General features: G+C 51.1%; 1 protein-coding gene across 3 annotated transcripts in view; it reads left to right on the forward strand.

Annotated features, from left to right (window-relative positions):
• The first annotated feature begins 17,300 nt into the window (after positions 1-17,300).
• The window catches only part of LOC105701343 (lachesin), a 41,292-nt gene continuing 36,866 nt past the window's right edge, over positions 17,301-21,726 (forward strand). For all 3 annotated transcript variants that reach the window (XM_012428015.1, XM_012428016.1, XM_012428017.1), the window contains exon 1: positions 17,301-17,431. In XM_012428015.1, coding sequence (XP_012283438.1) covers positions 17,356-17,431 — 76 coding nt within the window. In that variant the 5' untranslated portion in view covers positions 17,301-17,355. The remainder of the gene's footprint in view (positions 17,432-21,726) is intronic.

Below are 21,726 nucleotides of genomic sequence, written 5' to 3' on the forward strand. Positions count from 1 at the left end.
GTCTACTGTACCGGTTGCCATTTCGATTCGCCCGACTGTATCGGCCGACCGTCGAATCGAATGCACGATGAGCGTTCGTTCGGCTTCGCCGATTATTGGAAATCGATTCGGATTCAAGGACGACATCTGAAAGGTCTAGAAGAAAAGCGCCAGGCTCGTGGCTGCATTCGGCTCTATTCGATTTGTCCTATTTGAACTATCAAATTTCGTCATTCTCGAGATTACCGTTCCCTCAGAATCGCGAGCCAAATGGAGCCGGCCCAAAGTGCGATTCTTCTTCGACGCGTTTAAGAGAAAAAAATCCCTCACGGGACACCGGACTCTCGTACGCTTTGTTCCTTTAAATCGCATCTAAACTCGGTGCATGAGCGAGCGATCGGAATTCCGAAGGGTCTCTCGATAAATCTGATCTCGCTACAAGTGCTGCTTCGGCCACTTTGCCGACTTTGTTCGTATCGGCTGATCGCTGAATGGAATATCCAACGAGCGTACCTTTGGCTAGGTCGATTATTGGAAATCGATACCGTGACGAGAACGACGGCGAAAATTTTAAAAGACCAGTTCAAAAGTTTCCGAAATCTGTCTCGTACAGGACATTTCGTCCTTGCTCCTTTTTCGGCGACGTAAATCGATATCTGTGACTTGGGCCGTTTTGCCCAATTGTCGGTAATTACGACAAATACCGGAACGTCGAGTCGGTCTAAATCAAGCGAAGGGCCTCTTGTACCTGACATTTGAAGTCAAGGAAATATTAGTCCACGTTATAAATAATGGCCCTAAAGTCAAATGGATATACAGGGGTGCCAAGATCGCATTCCGATAACAGTTTCTACAGCTTCCTGTATCTGGCTTGGTGTCTCAGTTTATCTTCATATATTTGACAAAGGACCAGGATGAACTATTATCGGAACAGGGCTATCCCGGGCACGTAGGATATAACGTATATATCGGACACGTAATGCTTGCGCAAGAACTAACTGCAATTAGAATCGGCAATAGTACATTCAGCTTCGAGCATTTGTTCTTTACCATATTTAACATTCACCCTTTGGAGGGTAAAGTCGTATCTCGATTTTTAATGCATTTAATGTGCAATCATAAAGAGGAGGAAAGTCACCGACTCTCGCAGGAGTATGTAATATATGTCCCAAGTTTAATTAACCTATATGAAGGAAAAAAATATACCCAGGAGCTGGAAAAGCTCCTTTGGCAACGCGAGAGTGTACGCGAGGAGAAATTTCCACTAGACGAAGATGGTAGCCTCGAGCGACGCCGCCGATATACATCTTCGGGATTCGATAGGACAGGATAGATATGTTTCATCGCGTTCTACATCTTTACCGGAAGCATTCTCATGCATGCCAATTCCTTGGGCCGTGTCGCCGGTGGAAAGGAGTCTACCGACCTTAATTCATCTCTATCGACATCTTCCGAAATAAGTGTCAACTTATCGTTCGATCGTTTCAATATGCCTTGTTCCTGACACACAACCCGTTGAAGGTAGACAGACATCCTTAAAAATGGGAGAGACCGGATTAAATCCGAGTCACATAGTTCCGCTTGGAGCAATTGCTCCGATGTCAGGAATTATTATGAGAAAAATGGGGTCGCGAGAAGACGAGGAGGGCAGCCCCGAGGTTCGGCGGCGATATACATCTTTGGGATCCGATCGGACAGGATAGATATGTTTCACGGCATCTTACCTCTTTACTCGTATTAAATCGAACGCTGGGGTATTCTCATGCATGCCAATTCCTTCGAACGCCGACGAGATTTATACGTTAACGTAAATATGTTGGGTGCGAGATTCGGCCGCTCCCTCGGCGTCTTTGGCGTCGTTGACGTTGGCGCCTCCGGAAAGAATTCCCCAGAACGCGAAACCATCCCCGTAAATAACGTCAACAGGAATCGGCTCGCGAGAGCCGTCTTCGCTTATATCCAGGATGGTGCCAGGGGTTTCGCAATTCGTCGAGCAAACAAAGCAACGGCGCTCGTCCCGCGACATCTTCGCGTCGGGCTAACCCGAGGTTTCTTCGCCGAAGAGGAAGAGGACGGCTTCGATCAGCCGCGCCGTCCTCGGAAGAGTCTCGACGTTTCCTCGCCGTGGTCCTTTTTCTAATTGGAATCGGAGCGGAGCCGGAGCTCGAGCAGGATGCCGTCTGAATTTTTTACGAGCCTAAAGAATCCGTATCGAGCCTCGAAGGGTGCTCCTGTCGCGACTTGATTTGCTCTTAGCTAGTTAATTTAACGTTGGAACGGTACGGCTTTCTCTTCTCCCCGAGGGAAGCGGGAGACTTCGGAAAGGTGTAATATCCTTTATAAATATACCCTCGGGATTGAAATCCTGCAAATGGGTCTGTATCAGCGAGCGATGGAAATTAAAGTATTAAACTGCATATCATTTACCTTGGGACGTATTACCGAGGGACATAAAAGGAAACGCGAAAGGAATTTTCTTTGGTCGGACGTGACTATGAATGCGGTAACCTCGCTTGAGGGCGGAGCGTGTAATCGGGTATCCGGGTTTACCTATACTCGTAACTACATCAAGGTCGAAATGCGCTTCGAATGGATTTAGACGGCTATATTGTGTGTCTATACCCTGTATCGGATACTGTACACTTGAGATACTAGGAGTCCGTTACTCGGGTTACTCCACCTTCAGGTAAATTTACCGAGTCCGTACAGTGGTCTGGTGGTCGGAGTGCTCTATATACCCGCCCAGAAGGGCGGGACTTCTCTTCGAATCCATTTAGCACATGAATATTTCACTGGCACGCGAAGGTGTTGAAACAACAGTCAACTTAATGTGTGTGATGCACAATTACTGCGGAACTTTCCGCGTACGTAACGGCGATGTTTCGGTAATTCAAGTATCCGTCACGACGTTTTGGAAGAGAGAAATCCGCGTCGGTCGCATTTTACGAATCTTTCATTTCAACGTGTAACCTCTGAAAATACTCGGCGCTTTCGTTTGCAGTTAATGGGATTTGGTTGAACCTTATGAAATATTCAGGCTTTCAGCGGGCGTAAAGGCGTTGCCAAGTTTTCCTCGAATCGCGATTCACTTTAGCCCTGCGCCTTGCGCCTGTATATTTGTGCAATTACGGGAACCCGTTTTACCTCTTTCTGGCCACTTGAAAACGCTCGGAAACATTTCGAAATTAAACTATTAACCGCTATTAACCGATTGCAAATAATTCGCTACTGCGAAAAATTGACAAACACTCGGTTCCCTGCACGGGAGATAATTATCAACTGTCGCGGATACGATCGAAGGGACCTCTTTCGATGGAGTCGAAGTCGCCACCGAGTTCTCCTCGGCATTGTCCCGGCCGAGTCGCGCAATTAGTCGGTAACTACTTGGTTAATACGCCGAGTCTAATATGATTCTCCCAGTGGGAGGATAATTTTCCAGGAATCCCGAGTCGTCAGCGTGGCCCGACGTGAATTATATGGCACGCGAATTAAAGTTATCGCTGGTCGTATCGGCGCTGAATAAAATCACGAGTATTCCTCCGGCTTCGCCCTGAGTCCTCCACCCCTTGTGTCGCCAGGGAGCTTATTTCATTCGCTTTCTGGGATGTGGATGGGCGGGCGAACTCGTGTCTATACCACCCGGCGCAATCAATGCGATTCCTCCTTTTAAATGCACCCGACATCTTCTTGGGACGCAAAGTGGAATCAATCAGCGCCGTGCAGCGTAATGGTTTACGCTCCGATAAATTTAAGTCACGTAGAGGAGCACCATTTGAATGGGCACAAATTAGCATTTCCAGCATCGTCTCGCGAGAAAGTGGAAAAATCGACCAGCCCTCCCTTGAAAAGCACAACGATGTCCGGACGGTCCTCGGACTCGCGCTATCCCATGAGCGCGGATCGTCGAAGTATCCAGAAAATGCGAGGTCGCGACTTAACCGTGGGTCGCGTGAACTCGGATTAGTCCAGAAGTGGACGTCGCGGGCACCCGCTTCGGCTCGCTCCTCCGCGACTTTCCGCCGCGACTTACCGCCCGTAAAAGCAGTCGGATCGTCGCAAAATACATTAACGAGGCCATTATTCGGACGGTACTTTTCCGAGAAACTTTTAAACTGGCTTCGAAACCCGATAAATCGGCATTACCTCCGCCGTCCGTTAAGAATTACTTGGCCAATTCTCGTTTATTCCTCGCTGCGGTGTTTTCCTTCCCAGGCTGGCCAGAGGGATCCGACCCGTTTGACTAGGGCGATTATTCGTTATAGGACTTCCGATCGATCTATCGGGCGCTCGTTATCGTCATAATAAACGCGAAAAAGTTCGCCGTGAACTGTTTACCTTGGTAATTGGATAAATGTAGCCGGATCGTGCAGCCTCGAAAAACCGAGTTCTTTCGGGCGCTTAACCTTTTTTTTATCCGCGAAACTGCAAAACATGTCGAATCGGCATAATGCCGGCGCCCCGTTCGATCGGCGTTCTGCAAGAGGCACGAGTGTTTTAACAGGCAGCTGCAATTCATTTTTCTACGTGTTGTGTCCATGCACTCGTTCGGTTTTGTGACATGCGACAGTGCTTCCAACCAATTAAGAGTACGCAATGCAGTCAGCGGAATTTTTCTGATTGGCTAGACATATTGCCACAAGCGAATGTCAAAACGCTCACACGAACGTAATTCCACCAAAAAAAAAAAATGGTACGCACATGCCACAACGGGTACATGTCCTGGAAATTGTAATTCAATTTCGCGATATCGGCAGTAGTTATTTTATTGACAAGTATCGCTTCGATTTTTTAAAATGCTGGTCGATGCATAATTTGTGATCATTTTTTAGTATACCACGGTTTCTCGTAATTTCTAGTAATTCGTAGTAACGCGAGGATCGAAACAGTAACAATAAGGACCGCTCATCCTCTCTATGTATACGCGGTTGCATTTATCCGAGCAATATCGGCTGCTCCTGGCGTCTTTATCCTAAGAGTCGCACTTCCCTGTCTCGTAACATAAATTCAGCCTATCACCCTCGCCAATAATGATCCCATAAACAGGAGGCAGTGACTCCTAAACAAACGTCGCCATGTTCCCTGTATCTCCGCGGCAACCCCATGGATCCCGAAGAGCACTCTACCCGGAATCCTTGAAATCCCGGTAAAAGACGTTCCTTGTAATTCCGTTGAAACGTTGGTGTCGCGTGATGGATGAGATACTTATTTTACAGGTGGGAATGAAATTTCACGGTTCGAAAATCAGCACAGTCAGCTCCCGACTCGGTGATCCGGAGTATTCTAGGCGATGCGAACTCAGTTTCAAATCGAAACCTTTCCGAACGCGTAGTTTTCCCCAGATAAGAGTCAAATCTCGCTAAGTTATCCTCGTATTAACGATAGTCATAAATAACGCCCCTTTAGAATAATGGCTGACTTTAGTTCAATATTCCGGCGGAAGTTGAACGGCGCGGGGTAGTGTGCCCTAGGGAGCATATATACGCCGGCTAGCGAAGAAGAGCCGGAGCGCGAAACATGGGTTTAGGGGAATACACAAAATTGCAGCTTCACACCGGGCATAATGAAATATTTGCAACTCCGTATTACCGGCGACAGTATCTACAAATTCGGGGAATAGAGTGCTGCTCCTCGACGCGCTCCCATTTCCTCTCTACCCTAGGTCCGATCCCTTTTTCCACCTGTCACCATCGAGACTCCAGGGCCTCTTGCAGTTTTCAAACCGGTAGGCTTCGAGCGTCCCGTTGTCCCTACGTATTCTGTGGAAATAGCGACGAAGGGCGTACCGCATAAGTTTCATAGATTTTGCCTTTTCCTTCCGATACCACCTCCTCGACGATTTACAAGGGACGCGTCGATGAACGGTAATTCCCGTCTCATCGGCGAGTCCCGAAATCCCATGGATAATTTCCACGTAGCCCGACGATTCCATCCGACTCATCTCCGGCTGTGGTCGAGTCTGAATGGTCCCGTTGGCGAAGCGAGATTAAAGCTCTCTGGGCTGGGCGCGTGGCGGAGACGACGCCACATTTTACCCGGATCGCATAAAAACGCGCGGAATGTAATTTTCCTTGAGCCTGCCACGGATCCGGGCGACGTCTAGCAACCGGTATAAATTCCAGCCTGATGAAAACATATACTTGGCCGAGGCGCTTAAACTTTCCCACCGCGAGATCCGCCCGCTAATGTGGTCAGTAAAATGGGCCCTGGTAAATTCACGTTCCTCGGTTAAGAAGCGTCTTCGAAAAGTTACTCCTTTTTTGCGGTTCCGCCTCTTCCCCACTTCGCGTGGCGGAAACTCCACAAAGCGAAAGGAACTTTTCTCGCTACGACCCTCCGCCCTCGCCTTTCTTCGCGGTTACCTTGCAGACACTATCGCGACGACGGTATTTGTCGGGGCCCCGAACCACCCTCGCCCATCCAGTCAGTTACACCCCATATTACGCCGGTAACGACCCAGTAACGAGCATACCGCAATTCCCGATAAAGGAGCGAAAATGAAATTTGGAGCGTGAATCGATGACGCTACTTGTTGGCCGGTGCAAAGAAGAAAGTGTAGGTCGCCAAGGTGGTTAGGCCGCGTCAGGAATAATTGTCAAGAGTGGCGCGATGCGTCGCGTGCACATTGTCGCACCAGGTGTTACCGACATCAGCTGTAGAACTAATTGCGCCATATTATCTCCCCCTAATCAGCGATGCACAAACCTGTCTATCACAGTGCCCCCGGTGTTCGCCTCGTTGTAATTTGCGGCTCGCGATATCGCTCGGCCGTGTTTACCGTTACATCTGTCAGGCTAATCGACTCGAATTAGGGTTATCGTCCTAAGCGAGGTAGACCCTGTCTTTCGGCCACCTCCCGCAAGCCCGTCATCGGAGAACTGGCAAATTTCTCGATGATATGACCTGGGAATATCGCCGCACCGGGTACGTCTCGGTGTTGAATAAACATTTTATCGCCGAGGGGAGGTTAAATCCGAGCCGCCGTCGGTCAAGGGGTGAACCCCACGGGTGCGTGCATATATTTCAAGGGTGCGGTACACGTCGACCCGCTTCGGCTCATTGTGCGTGTGAAAGATTGGCGTGACCGTGAGGACGGCTGCATGTAAGGATTTTAACGTGTCATTGACGCGCTTAAGGGGCTGTTTTCAGGCGTGGCAGCGCGAAAATTGTCGTTACGATCGTCATCTAAAGTTGCGCCTTAGTATCCCGAAACGACCGACGAGTCTAATAATCCCTTAACTTACCTAGGCGCGACATTAAAAAACGTGCAAGAGTTTGATGTAGGGCCGCCAGGGAAGGGAGGAGATAAATTTTAAGAGAACTCTTCGGCGAAGTATCGCGAATACCCCTGGGGTAAGGAAATTGATATCTTGTCAGGCAATCTGGGCCGTGCACTTCCGGAGAAGCAGAAACGTCAGGTCGAAACGATATACCATATCGATGATATAAGAAAATCCGTTTATTGCAAACATCAAGCCCTGTAGGGATCGATCCTTATATAGGAGCCATAAATACGGTATTGCCCTTAGAACCTTATTACGTGTCCGGGCTATCCTCCGGCAGCTATAGTCGTCCCGATGCGACCTACTACCACCTGTACTCCTTATTACCCGTTTCTTTTCCTCCGAAAGACGATTCGAGGGGCTACTTTCTCAGTGAAATTTTCGCAAGTGGCGATGACGCCGGTTTTACAATTACGTAGATGGAAGCTGGATCGCGGGACTTCTGATATTTAATGCCGACGTTTTCGCAACAATTTCGAGCAATTGTTTCACTCTCCTCCTCCGGCAGAGAAGCCGCCGGTCGTTCGGTCTTATCGTCCTTTTAGGACGCTGTTTGCTGCGAATAAATTAATTCCCCGCCGTGATAGCATCGCTCGAAGAAGTCCCAAGTTACGGGCGTCGTGAAGATCCGAAAGACAGGCAGCGTCGTTCCTTGTCGAGTTTCCCGTATTTCGAGGAAACTCGACCGCGTTTCCCGGCACTTTGGAATTCGAAACCCCCCGGGTATTCCGGATGATTTTCTTGACTTCTGGAGGACAAAGTTATCCAGAGTGACGTTTGAGCGAAGAGTTGCAAAAATCGGGAGTGTCATTGACACTGTTGGGGAATTTTATCGAGGGCTTCCAGAAAGTACCCGCTGTGTAGGCCGCGTGATTATAAACTCGGGCAATTAATTATAAGTAGTCCATGGTATAACGACTCGATGGTAGAAATTCCGAGCAGCCATGGCTGTAACATGCCGCGGATATTTGGTGTACCATGAAACGCTGAAAGGCGGCGCCGCAGCAGCCGTGTGTCTTCCGGAATGCGATGCTCCCGGGATGGACCGATCCATTTATTACGTCGGCGAGCGAGCCATCGTCCACCGGAGAAAGAAGAATCCCCTAGGCCGTCCCTTTGTTTCCATTAATACGCGCGCAAGCTGACGAAATACCTCCTTTCGGCAGGATATCGGCGCTGCCGTAGGTCGTGCACGCATCCCGATGGATACAATGTCTCCTCTGGATGGTGCCAATACGAGGACGTGCCAGTGGCAGGGGAACCACCGGGAGGAGCGGAATTTTTCAGAATTTCGAATTCATAGAGGTACCCGTGTTAACGAGTATTGCGCCAGGTTGTATCAACGCGGCGATGGTGGTGGCCTCGGCAGGGAATTTTTTTTACAATGTACACGTCCATCCCGGACACATTTACGCGTGCACCTCTCTCGAATAAATAGCAGTTTACGCAGTCGGAGGACCGTGGACATGTTCATAATTGCGTCCACCCTGTGATTATTATTATTATTATTATTATTATTATTATTATTTTAACCATAGCACCATTACTCGCATGCGAATCCTCTTTTCCAGGATCCGCCAACAATTTTCTGCAGCATTCGCTCGGCGCCCAGTACTTTGAATCTCGTTTATAAATTTGGGTTTTGTCGAAGCGGACGATTAAAGCACCTTTGCCCGCGATAATGCCAATCTGGCGACCCGGGGCACACGCGCGAGCGTACGAAAATTATGGAATCTTTTCGACGTACCCGGAAAAGACGGCAAACGATCCGGAAGCAAAGGAACGGAGTCGCTCTCGTCGAAGGAAGTCCTCGGAGTTGCTTAAAGCGCGTACTCTCGCGGTCGGCGGAGCCGGGCGCGGTTTTTCCAAATTTTGGATTCATAGAAGCACTCGCGTTAACGAGTGCTGCAGCAGGTGGTATCAATGTGGCAGCAGCCGCCAGCAAGGAGTTTTTTTTCCAGCAGACTTTCCGGAGCTTGCACGTTCGCACCTTTCTGGGGTAAGTAGGAGTCGACTCGAGGGTGCGGTGGCCCATTCTGCGACTAAACGAATAGGGGTTGGTAGGCGAAAAGCGCAAAACCTCGGGTCACGTTCCTCGGTATTCCTGAAATTGACGTAGAAAGAAATAGAACGTCCCCTAGTCACGGGTAACTGGATTGCAATGGTTAATCCTCTTTCTTTCGCCGCGTTTATTCGAGTTCGTAGCCGCGCCAGGGTGCAATTTCGGTCGACCGGGGTTCGTGAAAGTCGTCGAAATTCACCCATTCGCCGGATGAAGATTTTTTTATCACGCGCTAGGAGCTCGCACGTTCGCGCCGTTTTGCGAGCGGTAGGAGCCGACTCGGTGGTGCTCTGCCGTTCCACGGTTAAATAAATAGGGGCTGGAAGCAGGAGGTGCAAAACCAGCGGTCACGTTCCGGATAATACCTGACCTTCCGGCGGTGGCACGAGCGAGATCCGGAAGACCGTCTCCCGAATTCGCGAGGTCGGTGCCAAGTTAATAATGCGGTCGTTCAGTTTTTTAATGAAGACACGTCGTGAAATTGCCGGGAGACAAAGTAGGCCGCCATTGGCCATTTAATGCCGAAAGCAAACCTGGTTTCGGGGCAATGGCGACTCTAACGTCACTCGGCTTTCCCCTTTGCTGAGGACAATCGGAGAGTGATGAACACGCCGTACATTACCGTTGATCGACCGTCGTGCCATCAACGACATTCATTGTTATTCACGTTGACGTAATACCCACTTGCAATACCCATGGATCCGAAGATTCAGCGAGGAATTTTTCAGACGCCCGTCGCCCCTTTCGTTTCTCTTCCTCGCCAATAGGGGAATAATCAACGAGGCAGGATTCAGGGGTCGCTCCTCGGATCAAAATGGAATGAAGTGAATTCCTTGAAAAGGTTTCACCAATTTCGCCGGTGATATTTATCCTCGTCGGCGACCACGTCCTCAGGGCGAAGGGTGGGGTAAAAGAGGAAATCTTTTAGGGACAAACGGGACCGAAAACTCCGGCCGAACGAGAGCAGTTTATCGAGGACGAGCGAATCCCGCCGAGTTATCCAATCGACGTGGGAACCTGGCCGGCCAGATCCGCAGCTCCTGTCTTTCCCTAATCCGACTCCTGGGCATTATCCTGCGGGACGGAGAGACAGAAACCCGGGAGTGGAAGAGCCGGGTCGAACCTACGATAAGGAGGGTCCCGAACATACGTTATTTCCTCCGAAAGGTCCGCGCGCTTGCCGCGAAATTACGTTTGCCGTTATTACGTTTCCGGGGCCGCGGGTCCGCGGGCGTTTTAAGCGAATTGCCTTTCGATCTTTCCTCCCACGAACTCCCAGAACTCCGGGGAAAATAAGATTTCGTCTCCCGGATTGACCCTGCGACGACGGCTCGATGGCTAGCAACTTTGTACCCCTGCCCGAAAGGTCTGCCAGTAATTGTCAGACGCAACCTGCCGTCGTTTTCCAATCGTTCGGTACACGTCCATGGATTAATTTTTGGTACAGCACCATCAGCTCGTAATTTTCCCGTTTATACCTCACGATTGCTAAACGGATCGAATCAAAAATTCTTATAGCGTTCACTGCGGGGACATCACGGCAGCCCTTCGATTGGAATTTTCATTTATTTCCCTTTAACGCTCGCGTAGGTGGAGCGGGTGGAACGTCACCGTAAATCACCATGGATACATGGGGCAGCGCGACAAAGGCAGTTGGGCTGTCCATTAAACAAGAAAATAATGTCGGCAACGTTCGGTGATCCCGCAGTGACGGCTCGTGCCGGCATTCGTCGAATATCTTTCCATATTTTGCCTGCTGAAGACCCCGCGGAGCCCTTCGTTTCGGATTTCCATTTATTTCCATTTTATCCTTCGTTTGCAAGGAATGCGGGAAATAAACATTTATGCGACATGGCAGCGCGGAAATATCTGAGGAATCCGGCGGAGCATCAATTGTGCTCGCACTTTTGGACGTCCGTTCATTGAAAATCGCAATTACGAGGGAAGCCTCTCTTTCGAACTTCCATCGTTCGTTGGCGTACGAGGAAGCACAAAGGAATCGCATCGACCGGCCGCTAATCGGAGACGAAGCGAGTCACGATATTTGCCACGGCCAGAAGTCCAAGGACCGGAGGGACTCTTTTCGTTCCTGCCTTTTATTCCAGCTCTCCTTTCGCCTCGACACACCTAATGTACACGCGTGTCACACCTCGCGAATCCGTCGCCCACATTCCGCGTTTATGGTCCTCGGGACGACCCCACTCAGCCCGGGAGACAACGAGCACATAACCGGCCCATAATCCGGCAGGATGCGCCCCTTCCGAGGTTTAAGGACGAAACTTCGGGACCGGCCCCGCCATTCTCGCACGTACGTTTCGATCGACGCCTCCGCCGCGAACGTAGCTCCCCCTTAGACGCAATTCTCGGGACTCGGTTTTATTGCGAGCCAAAATCGAATGACGAAGTTTTCTCTGCTGGTTGGTTATGGTTGTCGAGGACTTCGCTCTACCGCGGCCAGAGAAATCGCATTTTCCCCCGCGTCTCGCGTCGATGTAGGTAGACCAGGGCGATTCCGCAATTCGACTCCAGGTCCGAAACGGAACAACCGCGGAAGGACTGATTCGTTACGTTTCACCCGGAGAGATTTCCTCAAAAAGAATTGCCTCGTCGTTCCCACCTGTTCCGGTGTGCACGTTTCGCAGAGAGTCCTCCTCCCTTACGCCTAGGCGGAGCCGATCCCTCGGCGATAATTGCCCGGGAAAACTAGGGACTCCCGATGCGGAACGACCGCGTGCGGTCATTCCTGGGGATTCGTGCGGTCGGAAAGCGATTATTTCCATAAGGCTCGTCGATGGAATCGGGGAGCGGACGGCGATCGCGGGAGTGTCGCCGTAGCCCGTTTGGCCAGTTTGGCGGCCGGCCTGGAGAGCCAATCATCCCTCTCTGGGTCTTGACAAACGTCAAAGCTATGTGCCAGAATAATGGCGCGGCCGGCCGAATGCGGTCGGACGATGATGTCGCTCCGTTGTTTCCCGTAAGCTCCGCGCAACAGCGCGGGCTCGAATCGTCGAGTCGAGCCTTCCTCGCGTGGATGTGGGACGTGCATCGCCATTTCCGAATTCCAGCCGGTACGTACGTTTTATGGCTCGCGCGAGTTACAGGACTTTTATTTTATCCAATAAATGTATATTACGGCAAAGGTCAAAAGTTCGGGTCGGCATTACGGGGCCGCGGGCACCGATTATCGCGCGCATCCCCCGGGAGAACAATAGTCGTGCCTACTAGGAAACCAGGTTTTACTAGTGTAATCGTTAACGCGAACCATGGCTTTTTACCCGACTTGAAAATGTATGAAACCACTGCCGCATATAAGCCCCGCGTGTGCAGCCAAGATTTCATTTGCGCCTCGCGTAACTACGTGCTTTATGGTTCTCTCCTCCTGGACATTTGAATCCGACCACGGTGAACTCTATACTTGACTTCTGCTCGAACTAATACCCAGTCTCCGTTGCATGCGCTACGGAATTCGGGAGGTGAGGATCTACGGCCTCGTGCATGCCGCACGACTAAAACTTGCCTTGCTGCACGAATGCACCGGGCGACGTGCGAGGCGTCGTTATCGCTCGCGCGAATGTCCCGGGGTGATCCGCGTTTCGTTAATCCCTGACGTGGCGGGGACTTTATCGAGCTCCTCCAGATATTAGCCGGGCCCCCTGGGACCTGGGCGTGAAACCCACACCGCTAATATTCGACCTCTCGAATTATTTTCCAACCTTTGTCGGAACCCGAACTACCGCCACAGATGACTAGAAATGTCTTACCGGACGTCTCGACAAAGGACAGATCGGGTGGTTTCGACATGCGTAATTTTCCTCTTTGCGACAGGGTGGCTGATACTTGGTGGAAATTTACCCGACGACGGTCGTTCGGCTCTGTGCAAGAAAAGCCGCTTACGAAATAAATTGTGCGTATACGTCGTGCCACGGTTGATCAAAGAGTACTCCGAAATTTAATCGCAACGACGAGTAATCGGGGGGGGGGGGGGAAGCGGGGCGTCGGTGGGAGATCGCATTCAAGGTTTCGCGGTGCAACGCCTCTCTGCGCGTGGTGCACTTAAAATGCAAGGCACGGGAGATGCACCCGCCGCGCAGCCGCAACGATTGCACGCGTGATGCGTGCAATGCGAGTGATCTGCGCATTCCTCGAAATCAGGCGCGAATTTGTACCGCATTGACTAATGCTCTGTACATTAGCCTCTTTAAACAACGCAACGGTGTGCCTTTCCCAGAAATAGAACATTTAATTCGAGTTGGCCCGATACCGTCAAATGTCTAGCTTATTTGTCGCGGCCTGCCGAGGTAGGAGTAATTAATACACTCGAGTGCGCAAATCAAATTGCACCGTAGGATAAAATTGGAGAGAAGTTGTTTCCATCCCGGGTGAACGCCGACGGTGACGAGTGCGGCTGTCGGTACTTGGTATGCAATTCTCGAGGAGAGTGACGGTCGAAATCACGAGGTTTCGGGGAGCTGCGAAGCTGGATGAGCTTATTAGATCCTTAAATGTAGGATCCATCCGGCGAGTCTTCCACGTGAAACTTTCGCCGTTCCCAGGGTGGTCTTTTCCCGAGACTCCGTCGCGTGCAGCCGCGGAATCGAATTATCGCGCCTTAACGACGAGGGGAAATAAACTCGCGGGCTCTTCCCGTCAAGGCACCGACGACGCCGTTCATCCCCGATGCAAATCTTCCGGCGAACGAGCGAAATCCTTTGCGATTGGTTGCGGCGCCGCGAAGTTTTCCTCCCCGTCCGCGATGCTTAAACCAAAGGGGAAGGAAGGTGCAGGAAGGAATGCCATTTGTTCCGCGAACTAATGAGCCACTTGTCATTGTACCTGCCCTCCTCGGTCGAGGAATCAGTCAGGAAATTAATAGAAAACCATACGACACTCGTCGCGCCGCAGTCTCGAGGCAGCCGAGTGCTCTTTTTCCCGTGTCCTCCGCGAAATAAATGACTTCTCTCTCGCCGATTGTAAAACGACGTCGCCAAGTGCCGTTCGTTAATCACACGCCGTACAATAGCTCGGTACATTACGTTCCTTCGGCCATTTCGCTTTCCTGATACGTAACCCCATTAAATTCGTTAATACACGGCCGAGGATTTTCATCCAAGTCGGAACGATCAATCGCTTCAATTCCGACGATCCCAGTATCCACTGGTATTCGTAGGGATCAATCGTTAGTTCGATGGCATCTCGATTTTTGAGGTCGTCGTTATTCACGATTTATTTTGCAAGGAATTCGCGCAATTTCCCCTTTTTCCCCTTCGGCGGTGGGTCTACATGTCGCGGCCGATTTACCCTCTCGCATGCGAAGTTCTTTTTCTCCCCCGTCGGCGCTCTCGCGCGAGCTTTCGAATTTCCTTTATTTGACGTTTTCCTCCCCTTCCCTTTTGGGCGCACAAAGGCGCGCTATCGGCAAGGCTCGCGTTATCGCAGGGCGCGCCGCGGCATGACGACGGCGTCGCGACGCCCGGGCAATCGGTTTATGCAAACTTAATCGCCGACCACGCGCACACGCTCGCGTGAATATGAGCAAATATCAGCGCAGACTTCATTATCGAGTCGAGCCGAGACCGGGCGACGGACTCTCCCCTTTTATCGGGCCCGGGCCCGGGCCCGGGGATCCCGGAGGTGCCGGAAACGCCGGAAATGCCGGCTCTTTCAGCCACCCTCGATCAGCCAATTGGCCGAATCGACGCGTCCGTCATCCGTCAGGCTTTAATGGCCACCATTACGGAATTGAATTCACCCGACAGGACGATCGTGCAGCCGCTAAGACGAACAGCCGCCAGTCGCGGAATGGAAGGCGGAAGTGCTCCACGGAAAAAATAATAAAAGTGCAACGCCATATTCTACGTGTACTCGTGAAACGACGCGCGAAAAAGGCCAAGTGCGTTTCAGATGTCCGGATTAAGCGGATCGCAGTTATTGAATTATCCAAATTTTCCGCCTAAGTCGTCTTGGGAGATGCAGAAGAGAAGGGTTGCATTTTCAAATTTCCGTCAAGACAGTTGTGGGCACGTGCGTTAACTTCTGTAATGGTGATTTACTTCGGTTAACCATTTGTTGGCCGAATTTAATTTACCCTCTACTTTCGATCGAGGTAGAACTTTCCGAGCGGAATTCAGAAAGTCAACGTTTTACGTGGGGACTGAGGGTAAATATACGAGGAGAGTAAGTGAAAATTAAAAACGGAAAATGGAATTGTTCAGACCGCGGGAATACTATCCAGGTGGCAGCCGGAGTCGGTAGGGGCGCACGTACGATAGCGAGACTTATTTCCGCGGCGGTACGTTAAAATCGAAGTTCCAGCCGTTCTATCGTGATCTCTCGATCTCGACTTCGCCTCGAGGAAAGCCGCGATTCGACGGGGAACTCTTCTCGAAAACGAGCCGATTATTCGCGGGCATCGATCGATAGATCGGTGTAGATAAGCTAAAGGTACTCGTTACACGCTTACGAGTCCGCGTTCCGGCAACCTCCACGAATCACGAACCTAATCCAACCTACCGACGGAGAGAAGTGGATAATCTTTCTACCCTCGCCCCGAGACGGCTACGGGCTCTGAACCTCATACAGCCGTCCCTTGAGATCGATATCGCTTTTACGGCCACCGGAAAAGCTTTACGCCTCGCTACTGACGGACTTCTAGAATCCCCCGCCCTAAACATTATATCGCGACAATCGCGAACCGCGAGAAGCGCAGGGGACGGTCGGACATCTTTCCAAGATCGTCAATGAGTGATATCGAATTTAATATGGCTACCAAGCGCTAAGGTATCCACGTAGATTCTGCGGAAAACTATTATGAGTACAAAATCCATCCATATATTTAATAAAATAATAATTGCAGGAAAATTCGAATCCAATAATAACGGGATCCTGGTTTTTCTGCGCGGCTGCGAAATCTCCCCGGAGTGTTTTGGAGTAGCAGCGAAGCTTTCCTTATCTATGCGATTACGCAGATCGGATTAAGTTGTGATTCATAGTTATGTGCCGCACCTCGCGAGCCCGAGCTTGGTTACAGGTACCATACAGGGGAAATGGGTCAGAATGGGAGAAAATTATCTCTATCGTGTCTCGCTCTCGCGTATCACCTCTCTCCCGTGAAATACGGCCGGGCTCAAAATTAGGAACGGATGAGTAATCCCGAAAAATTGGAATTAACGCGAAGATTCCACCAGCGTGCTCGATCGTTGCGTGGGAAGGAAAAGAACATTGAGTTTTGCCGAGGGTTTTCGAAAATAGGGAGATACGAGCACTTGGCAAACGACGGCGGGTCTTGAAACGTTCACGACTCTCCTGGTCAGGGGTGTTCATAACGTCTGGATATATAATACATAAACGGGGAACCCGGAAACGTGACGGTCGTGACCGATTGATGGATATGGGCGTTGAATGAAGTCCCCTTCGCACGCGTATCCACCTATTTCTTCGAGTATTCCATGTATTTTAAACTTTAAGCACAGTCGTAAAAGAGGCCGCGTGACCTGGGGTAACTCCCCATAACTCGACAACCCCGGACGTTGTTATTCCCGATGACCTATCGATGTTCAAATGTTGCGACTTGAAGATCACTCCCTGGGAGTCGAACGCCCAAGTTAGGAACGGAACGTAAACGATTAATCTCAAGAAAGAAAAGAAAAATCTGTAAGGGTGGAAATATCCAACACGGCGTGCTCGTCTTGACGAGCGACAAGGGTCGAATCGCTGCGTTTTGCGGAACGAGGGTAGAAGATTCGAAGTTTCGTGAAATATTCCCGAATCTTGTCGGAGTGGAGGAGGGTGTCCAGAGCAGACATGGGTCAAGCGCTATTCTCCTCGCCTTTATCTCGGAGGACCCCCTACGAAGGACGACCCTCGAGGCGCCATGGCGGGGACGCGCGAAAGCGGCTCGGCTCGGCTCGGCTCGGCTCGGCGCATGCGAGCCACCCGAGGACGCGCGATGGCGCCCCTCGTGCCACTCTGCCAGTCCGCACCGAGATTCCGGCGCGAGGTGTCGTTTGTCACCGCGGAGTGTCAAGTCCTTGATGGATGTCGCTGATCCGACGCATCGTTCGCCTTGTACCAGCCACTTTCGCCATAGTGCTCGTCGCATCCCTTGCGGAAGGTTAGTGACTTGACCTCGTCGACCGGTAATCCCCGATTCGACATCGACGCGAGAAATTCAGGGGCAATTTAACAAGGGTCCAGTATTTTCCGTTTTTTAACGTTAAGTCAGGGACGATATTCCGCTACTTGGTCGGATTAATATTGACGTTAATTTTTATTGAGGTCGACTGCGAGGTAGAGCATCGTCATGTGCGATCGGTGGTTGGGTGCGTAATCGGGACACCTCTCCAACTTTCCAGGAATTTTGGAACTCCGTGGGTGGGAAGACTCGCAAGGTGCCTGCGGAAATGTAAGGACTTACGGGGAGGTAGCAGTCAATGGTCGATCGCGGTTTGGGCGACTATAGCTATCGGCTCACCCTTTTCCCGACAATGCCGGAGGTGTAAGGGGGTAATCCGCGATTCTCCCGGAAATCGTCGATTTCTCTCGTCTCTCTCGCTGGAGAACCCAGATTCCGTTACATTATTTATCCCGTCTCCGCTTTCGCAGAGTTTCGGGGTTCCTGGAGGGTGTTAGGGGTTGGTCCAAGCGTCTTTCGAACTCCGGATTCGGGCGAGCCCCGGATCCCCCGAAAAGGGAAAATTGGACGGTGCGCGGAAGTCGAAACGAGGTTCTTCGACCCTGCTAGCCGAGATCGCCGACATCTCCGTAATCTGCCCTTCGACGTCGGGACGATGCCGTGGACGACGCTATCTTCCGCCCTACGACATCTAATTCCAGCTGGGCGAAACGCGTTGCACGAGATATGAAACGAGACTCCGGCGGACCTTTAGCTTGGCACGAAATCCGTTTATTTGGGCCGAGCTCATCGGTTAGAACGGCAGAGGGAAGGAGCCACAACGTCCCGAGGAATCTCCCCGGAAATTTAGTGGTCCGAACGAATTCAGTACCTTTGGGGTGCACGACGGAGCCCAACTTGAGAATCGGACCAAGTGACCGCTCTGGCGAGTCGAGCACTCGCAATTCACGCCGACCCAAGTACTCGAGAACAGTCGCCTTCTTTCACGGCACGTTCGCACCTGCCTTCGTGTATCCCTAAGTGTCGCGAACGTAAACGCCCCTTCGAGGCTGCGGGGACAACGTATCCTTAACCACCGTAAAAACGAGCATGGCCATTCCGCGCGAAATTGCCTCCCAACGACTCGATCGGCTCCGCTGAGCTTCTCGAATCTTTGTCGAGGAATCTCTGCCGAAAACTCTGGAAACGAAAGCGACCAGAGACTCGCATCTCGTTCGCACCCAGGTGCTCTCAGCACGGGGAGACTCGAGCAAACGTTACGAACGTAAAGGGATCGTCATTGCAGAACTCGACTTTAAGCCAGCACGGACAATGTACCGTTAACTGCCGTAAACCATCCCGAGGCAAGTTTTGCTCGGAATTAGCTCGCGGCGTCGTGATTGACTCGTCCGAATTGATGCGAGCCATTGTTCGGTCGGGTCCATTGTACGCGCCGCCGTATGCCGCGGAAAGCCCATTAATAATATACACGCGTACTTTAGGGCCCCATTCGATTTGAAAATCAGACCCACGAGAGGGCCCGCCATGCCGGGGGCAAATAGATCCCCGATCGCACGCTTTCGTTTTCCACGTCGGGACATTTAAATTAAAAAATCTCGAGTATCTCGAGATTCGTTTCAGTTCGAGTTTAGTTTACTCTTGATCGCGAGTACGATTAGCGTGGGCGTTGAAGCGGATCGACGGGGATCCACAAGGCCGCTTTCTCCGCGTAGACGGGCGATCCGTCTCCGCTTTACAAAAATATTCCTCTCGCGTAATCCGATCTTTGCGGGTCTCGTGAGATCGGAGCCGACGTGATATTTTGCGAGAGAATCGGCGACCGCCTCCGCGCATCCGCCGCCGTGGAATAACGAGCCTCGGGGGTGGAGGGTTAATACTCCGAGAGTAGATTTTCACGGTATACACGCTCGACAGGTGGAGAAAAAAGAGGCACTGTAGTAAAGCGCGTTCGCGCAAAGCGAGTGGCTCTTAACCGTTCGAGGAGGTGACACCGCCCCCCGGGGAGAGCGAAAGGGGCGAGTCACGAGCAAATCTCAAAATCGGAGACGGTCGAGTTGGCCGGATAACGATTTTGGATTCCCTCGGTACCTCCGCGTGATTGGCCATGATTACACGAGAAGTGTCATAACTTCCTTCTCCTTTCGAATTAAACGTTTTTACTTGGATTGGCACGAGAGGTGGAGTCGGACGCAGAGGAACAAGAAATAACGAGGCCTCGTTGGAGCATCCCGTGCAATGCTCGATGAAGTTAATGGAACGTCGGGGGGAGCGAGGGAAATTGATAATAAGAAACGGGCCGCGACGTCGGGCGAGATCGTTTGTCTTGAGCAAGAGTCGAGATTCCGCGTGAGTCGTGCTCTCGTTAGCTTCGTCCTTGGCCAAAGAGGCGAATTCGCGCTGACGCGCGGAAACGATAGAGCCGGTTTAAATCTCCCCGGATAGTAGACTTCGAAAACGTTACGACCGCGGACAGGTTCGCGGAGACACAAATTTCTGAATGGGGCGTTCGTTGCAACGGAGACGTCTCGAGACGTTGGCGCTTATCGATGCGCCCCGAACGGTCGGATTCGCGAGTTGCCGTCTCCCGCTCTTTATTTCCCACTTTCGTTGCTAAGTTCGACGAATCCGGAATGGAAAATTGAGGCCCAGCGGGTCATTACGCTCGTCGCGCAGCGTTTTCCGATGCCCACGGGTTTTAGCTTTCCTCGTTGCCCTGACCTTTTTGGTCGGTTTTCTCGGGAATGTGCACGAAATCGCAGGGTACGCAGTGCTCGTTACGACTCCGCAAACGCGATGGCAGTGCCGAGGTTATAGCTCTCACAGGTGACCCGTGCCCTTGCTAACGACGCATAGTACATGGCCCCCGGAACGGTGCTTTGCCGAGATGGTCGTGTCTGAAAATGAAGCTTCTTACGTTGGCCTTCCTGCAGGATTTTCGATGGCGCGATTATCCCTCTGGGTTGGTCTGTGCGTCCTAGGAGTCTCCGCTCGCGATTCGACGCGCTCGGAAGAGACCGAGGAACGGTACGTTTTACCTTCTCGAAAAAAAGGCCAGCTCGACTCGCCATGCCGCGATATTAATATCCGATAAATTTAGCCCTTCATGCCGGTCCATAAACTTGCTCGTCGAGGACATATTTATTCCTGTTCTAGCATTTTATTGCTGGAAGTTTTGCCTGCAATAGTCGCACACGGAGCAGCTCGACGATCGCACGCGAGCCGCCAATCGCCCCATCGATTTCAATAATTCCGCCAACTTTACCGATTGGCGAATTTCACCTTTAACGGGATTTTCTGCATTAATGTGTCTCTCGAAGTGGACCGCTCGCGGGCTGAAATTCTTTCGCTACGAGTGGAGTATAAAAAAAAAAATATAAGTAACCGTTTCCGACATTCATTCGACAATTACAGTTTCACATTTTACTACGGGAATTTAAGGACGCCGGTAGAGTTTACGAGGCTATTTCTCGTGGCTATCCATATTATTCCTCGCGGTAATAACATTTACCGTCCTTAAACTCGAGAAAATAGCGCGGTACCCAATATTGTCATCAGCGCCTGGCCGTGTTTTACGTTTTTCGCACGCACCGGCGCGCTCATGCAGATTGCACCGACCACTTGTGCTCATTTTATTTCCGTGCGTTAGCTACTGTGGGCAAATGTAACTAACGTATCGAACTTTCGTCCGGAGGGCTAATTTATGGCGGTGGGATTACGGGAATAAAATGAAGGGGAATGCCCGGGAAACGGCAATCCTGCGGTGCGGCCAACCACAACCGGCCCGCTGTTTGGGCGTGGACGCTCAAGGGGGCCGAGTGTTTCTCGGTCTCTCCGAGGGGTGAAATATCAGTGCCAAGAGAAAGAAGCGGTCAAGCCTCGGGGGTTGACAAAAACGAGAGGTGGCAATAAAACTTCCTAGGTGCACGTACATCCACGTTCTTGACCGACGAACCGAACGATTCCGGACCAACGATTACGACCCCTGTTCGCGGCTATAAACCACCGCATTTATATACTTAGATACCTTGTCGATTTAATCGTCGCGATGTAATCGGCCCTTTTTAAAATTTAACGACTCCGCGGACACCCGATGTCGATAATAGGTTTCCCTCTCCCCAGGTTGCAAACACGTATAACTACCGGTCGAACACGTTCCTCTCGGTGCTAATTACATCGATATACTTGTGTAATTAGATTCATCGCTATGACTTAATGATCGCGTCCCGATCACATCTGATTTTGCTCCAATGTCCGTCCGGAATCCTCCGCATACG

Source organism: Orussus abietinus, unplaced genomic scaffold, assembly GCF_000612105.2.
Source record: "Orussus abietinus isolate OABI.00-Male unplaced genomic scaffold, Oabi_2.0 scaffold5, whole genome shotgun sequence".
Classification (NCBI taxonomy): domain Eukaryota; kingdom Metazoa; phylum Arthropoda; class Insecta; order Hymenoptera; family Orussidae; genus Orussus; species Orussus abietinus.